Raw genomic sequence first — 8,461 nt, forward strand, 5'->3', positions numbered from 1 at the left:
TAAACTAAGCAATTATGGGATCCTCTTAAAGGATACAAGTAGAATTTACCTGTGTTTGCCTTGATTACTATATTCAGAGAAAATATTGTGAGTTCATTAGAAATGAATGAAAGTTTCTATTTTAATTATGGGTTGTTAAGCATAACAAAAAATGGAGTTATCAATCATTTTTTAAACTAAAAAAAGCAATGTTCAAGGAGACAGTACTATGCATCTTATATAAACAAAACGCATAAAACAATTTCCGAATTGGTTCGGTATTTTTTTACTGTTCATAAATGTGAACTTTAAAAAAAAATTCTAAATGAATAAATCTAATTAATTCATTAAAATTATTAATTACTAATAACGATAATAACAATTAGTATATTATCTACATTGCAACCTGTTACAGGGTTCAGCCTTCTATTTTATCCATGTGTAGGCATTTTACACACATTATCCACCCAAAGAAAAGAAATATCAGATATTAATAAAAACATTAATAGATCTGATCGGTTAATGTTTACAAAATACTTTTAAAAGAAATATCTTTTAGTCTATCGCTTTCATTTAAGATTAAAAAAAAACCAATGCAATTCATTTACTATTTATTTTACAATCAGATTTATTATTTATAAAAACACATCAAATTTCATTATGAAAAAATATCACAAATAATATAACTGATTTAGAATTTAATCCCTCAAGTTTATCAATTAAAAAAATAAATACATGCATCTATTCTTTCACATATAAAGACAGTTTGTTTCATTTACAATGTTTTGACTAACCATCTACCTATTCTTACGGAGTCAATACGGTTAATCAGTAAGTTAATCTTATACCATTGTATTTAACAATGAATTAATGTTTTAGTTTAAGAACGTGTGTTTATCCATTTTTACAATAGAAAATATAAGTAAATCGTTTATTAAAGTGACATTCTGCTTTATAAACACTGTAATTTATACTGTAAACGAAATAAACTAAACTGCACCCGGCCCATTTGACCTATAGGTCACTTTAGCATTAAATTATATAAGTCGTTTTAATTTTCTGTGATTAAAGGTTGTGTGTACAAATCTGTCTACTTTTCTATGGCAATTTTGATTTAACGCTTTGAACATATAACCCGTATTATTATTATTTGGGTGATCATTATATAATTTATCAAAACATTTTTCCTTATAATAACTTAAACTTGACAGCCTGTTAAGATGTGTTTTTTAATCGTCGACAGAAGAGTTTGAACAGAAAATACACGTAAAATCTTGTTTGCATGTCTCCAGACACGCCACAATGCATCAACGTCAAAAACGTACTAATCCGCTTGACGTAATGTTTAAATTTTGAACAGTTTAATTAGATTTTAAAAAGTTAAAGGCATCTAATTTGTACAGTAAATTCCAGAAAAATAAATTATAAGGAATGAACTCAATATCTACCTTCGATATGCTCGTATTACTTAAGTTGAAGCAATTTACGCTTTTTTATAACTCGCTTCGCAGATTTAAAAGTGTAAACTGCCCCAACCAAGGTTATCCTCGTATAACTTGAGTAGACATTAGGTTTATTTCTTAATTATAGCTTTCATATAAACATATACAATTTTGTTATCCTGCCAATGTATGCATAATATGTACCTGGTTCTAAAATTTATACATGACTCTCTGTTTATAAGCAGTATAAAAAGTGTTCTAATCCAAATATACGAGAGCATGCATGAATATATTTTGTATATAGATCTCAAACCAAAGTTGTCAATTACTATGAATGAGGACATGTACGTAGACACTGAAAGCAGATATAAATATACAAATGACAAGAATTACCGTATAAACTTGTATCAATACAATCTGAAAACATGTATATACAATAGTACATCGATGTTAGTCCATTATCAATCCATTTTGAGCACATACAGAAAAATTTGGCAACCCCAATAATAGCCCGTTGATTTCATTCTTTTGGAGATGATCGATGTTTGTTTGTTTTGTTTTTGTTTTTGTTTGTTTTGTTGTTGTTTTTTTAGGAGATACTTTTTACTATTTCTTCTATTATCAATCGTGTAAAACAAAGAAAGAGTGTGTATTCTGTTCTATGGTTATTTAGCTCTTTGCGTTTATATAGCCTAGTGTTCAGCTTAGTAACAATGGTGATCCTTTCAGTAGATATTACCAATAGCCAAGGGTACATTATGATAAATAATGTGATCCTTTCAGTGGACTGAATTAAAACCTAATGGTACTTAAGTATACCTGTTCTGATCCTCTCAGTTGATTTTATCACAAATCTAGGGTAGTAAAGATGACATGTGGTGATAGCTCTGGTTGAACACTGTTCAAACTGTGTAATGTTAATTACTGTTGATATCCTCTAAGTATATTCAATACTGTGGTTTCATCAATATTCGTTGAATACCAATTTTTTTTTATTTCGTTGTTAAGTTTATTCTTGAAATTAAATATTCATTAAACTGCAATTTCCACTAATATGGTGTATTGATAGGGTTATTGGCCACGAATTAAAGTATTCTTGAAACTGTGATTTTCACTTTATCCACGAAAATTGATACCCTTTAATATTAATGAAACCATAGTATATAATTAAAGCTATTAACAAACTCCAATGAGACGATTAAAATACTTATACAATAGTATCTTACGTTTTTGATACAATCAACTGAAATTGTACCATGTTATAATTATGCATCAGTATCCTATACTATTGATACAATCCACTCAGAGGACACAATGGTTAAAGAAAAGTACCCTAGGATAATCGTACAGTCCATTGACAAGATCACTACATGACCTAGACTAGTGATACAGACTACAGTTCTTACACTAAGGGTACCGTCAACTGAGAGGATCACAACAGTTATTCATTAGTTCTCTAAAAAGCTATACATATAAACTATGCTATTCATACTGTTCTCCAAGATAAGATTTAAACTTAAGTATCCAGCCTATTTAAGGGATCACAAACTGATATTGCATAGTAAGAGCCAGATAACTGTTACATCTAAGTGACCTAGACGACTGATAGAGTCCATTAAGAGGAGTATAACAGTTACATGTAAGTACCAAATATGTTGTTAGATTTTACTTTAAGGAACACAAACGTTACACATTAGTTCCTTACAGTTATTTATAAAGTTCACTTGGGTATTGATGCATTCCACTGAGATAATCACAACTTAGTACCATAAGCTATTTGTGTAGCCTTCTGAAAGAATCACAACATACTAGCTCCCTAAGATGTTGACACAGTCCACTAAGAGGTCACATAAGCTATGCATTGCTACCTAAACCATACATAGACTCTACTGAAATGATCACAACAGTTGCACATTCCTACTCCGGGTAATTGTAACAGTCTACAAAGAGGAGGGAGTTGTTTTGCTTCCAATGTCTAGCCCCTCGGGGATTTTCACAAGTATAGAGTTCAAGAAATATACCCAAGTGATCTGTAAACCTGTTATTGTCTATGTTTGGCGCCTTTCTTAGAAAAATATTATTCATTGGAAATGATAACTGTTCTGAATTAAAACTGTACATAATCGATCCTACTTTGAGGGACATTATATCCCCATTACATCATGTTAAGCCTTGTTCGTAAGTTTTCCCACCTGATAACCAGCAATCTTTAAAAAAAAATATTTTCAAGATTTTCTTTAGTACACTAACGCTTTTATCTTTATTATTTGTATTTATTTGACAGTTAAAGTCTCCACAAAGTATCACATTATCTAAATTTATCGCATTTTAATTAATCCATGTAATTACTCTTTTAAAAAAATCAATTCTATATTTCTCATTATTAGGCGCTTAAACATTTACTAGAGTCAATTGTTGATCATTATACTTTAATTTAATTAGAAATCGTCTGCCGTCTACAGATTTATAATGGTTTATAATCTCTATTTTACTATTCTTTTTAAACAAAACTGATACACCCCTACTATGTACAGATTCTGAAAAACAATGCACTATTTTCCCCAAACCATCGTGAGTTCTTGCTGTTTTACAAAATGAGTTTCTTGCAGAAAAAAATATCATATTTAACATATTTTAACCAATCAAAAAGTGTTGTTCTCTTTTTGTAAGTATTGAAACCTCTAACATTTAGAGAGTAAAGTTTTATAGAGGAATTGTTTATGTGTTGGTAAGAGTTAGTGGGCGTTTTACTTACTTACGGGCACCGCACTTGTCGTTTTCTTGCCCTTCTTGTCATTCCGCACATCTTTCAGCAGTTCCTCAATGTTGGGCTGTCTCTCATTTGTCGCTCCTTTCGTACGCGAGACGGAAGCACTGCAGAGTTTTCTGCCGAATTTATAAGCAATCTTTTGATAGATTTTCCCTAGTTTGTTTTCATAGGGCCACTTTTTCGGATCGGTATGTAAGGTGGCATCGACGTCCAGTCCTGTACCCCACTCCATGTCAAACGTACCTTCAGAATACATGGTGTCGTTGTTAAACGTTTCCAATTTGGTATTGATCTCGGGGATTTGGTCAACCTTGGCGTTGACTATTTCTTCCATCACTGCCTCTTTTTCACTCTGCCAGTCCTGCGGGTCCCTGATGTTATGTCCAATTCTTTTGGCGTCTAAAGCCTTTTCCGCTTTTCTCACTTTTTTTGCTGCATCTGCGCGAATTGCTTTAGTCAGCTGATAAGCATATTCTGCGGAGCGGAGTTGTGCTTCTCACCAAACACATTGATTGAACACGGATAAAAGTTGGATAGTGGAATGGACATGCCCTGAAACACTACCACTTCCCCGGTTGTCGGAGGATCCACGTAATGCTTACATTCGGTTGACCCAGGAGCGTGTCCCAGTTTTCTACAGACCCCGCAGACCCTTTCATTTTTACACTGCTGTTTTCGATGTCCAGTTTCCCAACTGTTGAAGCATTGACTCTTTGACATGGAATCATTTACCTGGTGATCACAATTATAGTAATATATACATGTAAGTATCCTTGACTTTTGATATAGGATCATAAGAGTTTTTACATAATAACTTTAGCTATTGGCACATTCCACTTACAAAAATCACAACAGTTACAGATTAGTTTTTTTAGAATAATGATCACAGCCAGGGAGGATCACATCGGGTAAGTACCTTTAGATATTGATAGAATCCACTGGGAAAATCACAACATTTTAATTAGGACTCTATGCATTCAGTGCATTCCAAAGAGAGGATCACATTAGTTACACTTACAAAAACTAGTACCCTAGAATAATGATAACGTCCATTGAGAGGATTACAACATATACACCTTGGTGCCCTAAGCTGCTGATACAGACTACTGAGGAAATCACACTAGTTACACATGAGTATCTAAGTCTAATGATAGAGTTATCCAAGGTGATCTCAACAAATATTCATGTACCGTAATTTATTGATATATGCGCAGTCAAATAAAAAAATCACAGCAGCTTTTATTTAGTTATATTTACATTTTCCAGTGTCTTCGCCTGTGATAACACTACGTATCGATTTTGTACTATATAACCCATAATACAAATGACGCCAAATCGAGGCGCCAGCGGGGTTTGCTTATCTATCATCTAAATATATATAATGGTACGATGGCTTAAAAATATATAAATATATTAAGTAATAAGGAATCATTATATAAATATATATAAATATATTAAGTAATATTAAGTAATAAGGAATCATTCTTTGAATATTATGAAATGATAATTTCGGTCAGGGTGATCAAATCTATCATAAAGCCCTTCGGGCTTTATTGGATTTGATCACACCCCGACCGAAATTATCACCGCATAATACTCAAAGAATGATTCCTTATTCCTTAATTATTAACATTGCCAACACACTGAAAAATCACTAATTCTAAATTAGTACATTCGTACTTTGAAATAATGATGCAGTCTACTGACAGGATCACAACACAACCACTGTCGCAATGCCTTAAGCTTTTGATACATATAATTGAAAAAATTAACTACAGTACGAATAAGTATCTAAAATATATGATACTGTTCGCTGAGAGCTTCACAAAACACAATTGTGTCCTAAGAAGAAAGCAACAGTTACACTTGAACTTGAAGCTTTAATACTCTTCACAAAGAGTATCATCACAGTTATACACTATTTCCCAAAGTGTTTGATACGGTTCACAAGGAGGGTCAAGCACTTACAATTCAGGACCTACGGCATCTGATACAGTCCACTGAGGGGATTACAGCAGTTAAGGAAGTACTGAATGCTATTTGCATATTGATAAAGTGAACTGAGAGGTTTACAACACTTTTACATTAGAACCCTATAAATTGTTAGTGTGTATTTAGAGAATCACAATTATTCAACATGGATACCTTTTGCTATTGATTTAATCAACTGAGAGGAAAACCAAAGCTATTGATACTTTTCATTAAGTTTTATATAAGTACGGTATGCTTCTAATACCGAATACTTAGATGATCAACATATTCACACATTTGTATCTTAGGCTATTCACTGATTTAACTGCATGATTCACAAACCTTATGCATTAATACTCTAGGCCATTGAAAAAATCTACTGAGAATATTACAACAGTTATGCATCAGTAACGTAGGTTATTGATATAGTCGACGGAGAAGATCACAACAGTTACACATTGTTACTAAAGACAATTGACAGAGTCTACTGAAAGGATGACAACAGTTATATATTGGTTCTATGTGTCATTGTAACAATATTATTCCACTAAGAGGGATAAAACGATTATACATTACGAAGTTATGCAATTGTTAGAGTTCATTTAGAGGATCAGAGGATATCTAAATACTATCATATGCTATCAATACTGTACTACTTAGGGAATAACAACAGTTAATTCGAACATATTTTATTGCATTATATATTGCAATGGGATTAGGCACAGGTTATAAAAACTTAATTCGCCCTCTCCCTACATGTTAAACAGCAAATACCATATTATTTCAGGTAGGTCTCAGTTTGTACTTATACAGTATTAATTACATCAGTACGTAGATATTTGATAAATATAGTAAGAAAGTTAATGTTATCTACTAACAACAGTTAGAGGTAAGTGCCCCAGTGTAATGAAAAAGTACGTTGACAGGATCACAAATCATACACATTTGTTCAATATATATGCTATTTATACAGATTGCTAAGAAAACTACAACTGTTACAGTCATTTTATGTATATTAATATCTTTTACAACCTTAGCTTTGCTATGATATGCAATTCAAATGATATGCTATGAGATTTAAATGTAATGCTAGGAGATTTTATGCTATTCTATGAGGAATTGAAATGAATCGTTAATGATATGGTATGTTAGGCTTTGCTATGGTATGTTAGGCGATTTAAACAAAAACGTCTCCATACACAGGGGAGCTCTAAACATATCAATGTTAAATGATTAGAAGCCAAAGTTTACCACTAATCTGCAATGTGAACATTAATTCTTTTTTATAAAAGCAATTGAAATCGAGTTAAAAGCATGTTGTATACTATGCTATAGTATGCTATGGTATGATATGACGAATGAGAATGTATGAGATTGCATGCTATGTTATGATTTTGATGCTATGGTATGAGTTTCTAATGTTATGCTATGCGATTTCAATGTTATGTTATGCTATGGTGTATGTTGTAAAAGATATGCTTGAATTGACTGTACGCATACATATCATAATTTAATGATAAAGTACAGGAAAGGGTCAAAACACTAATGCATTGATGTATCATCACTACAGTCCACTAAGAAGATAACAGCAGTAACAAATTAGTACCTGGCTCTTTTGACACAGTTTACTATGAGGATGAAACATTTAAGTATACGAGGCTACTGATACACTTCACTGAAGAAATAACTACACTTTTGATACAATCAACATAGCTGATTACAACACTTGTACTTTGGAACCTTTAAATCATCGACCTTTTGATAGTCTACTTAGAAGATTACAACAGTTATTCATTGGTACCCTAAGCTATTGATTCAACCACCCGAGAAGTTAACAACAACAATAGTACTCATATATATTTTTCAATGAGAGAATCTTAACATTTGAATCTTATGCACTGATAAGGCCTCTACATAGGATCACATTGTTTTGTATTATTAGGGTACAGATTCCTCTTAAGTAATCACAGCAGTGACACTTTATTACATGTACGCTGTTCCATTGAAACAGTCATCTAAGAGAATCCCAAATTAGCGAACAATAATGATAGAGTTCATTGGCAAATCACAACTCATATATTATGGAACCCTTATCCATTTTTAAAGATTACTGAGGAGATCACAACAGTTGAACATAAGTATATTTTACAAATTATACTTTTCACTTAGAGGGTCAAAACAGTTGCACATTGTTTTTCAACTTATTTATTCAGTCTTTTGAGAAAATAACATGGTCATTGGAAGAAAAAAATGTTAGCTGACAAAAGGATAAAGTTAATGCGATAAGTTTTTAACAATG

At 32.1% G+C, this 8,461-nt stretch overlaps 1 protein-coding gene across 1 annotated transcript; it reads right to left on the bottom strand.

Moving 5' to 3' along the window:
* Positions 1 to 4,168: 4,168 nt before the first annotated feature.
* Positions 4,169 to 4,850, bottom strand: LOC128174880 (uncharacterized). The gene is made up of 2 exons (XM_052840305.1): positions 4,794 to 4,850; positions 4,169 to 4,651 (listed from the first exon to the last, which is right to left on the bottom strand). Exons 1-2 carry the CDS (start codon positions 4,848 to 4,850, stop codon positions 4,169 to 4,171), a joined length of 540 nt encoding a protein of 179 aa, XP_052696265.1.
* Between the last annotated feature and the right edge of the window lie 3,611 nt (positions 4,851 to 8,461).

This window comes from Crassostrea angulata, chromosome 2, assembly GCF_025612915.1.
Source record: "Crassostrea angulata isolate pt1a10 chromosome 2, ASM2561291v2, whole genome shotgun sequence".
Classification (NCBI taxonomy): domain Eukaryota; kingdom Metazoa; phylum Mollusca; class Bivalvia; order Ostreida; family Ostreidae; genus Magallana; species Magallana angulata.

Coding starts and splice junctions, on each gene's coding strand:
- LOC128174880 (XM_052840305.1), bottom strand. CDS start 4,850: ATGAAAGGGTCTGCGGGGTCTGTAGAAAACTGGGACACGCTCCTGGGT. Junction 4,652..4,793: donor CGCTCCTGGGTCAACCGAAT/GTAAGCATTACG, acceptor TATGCTTATCAG/CTGACTAAAGCAATTCGCGC.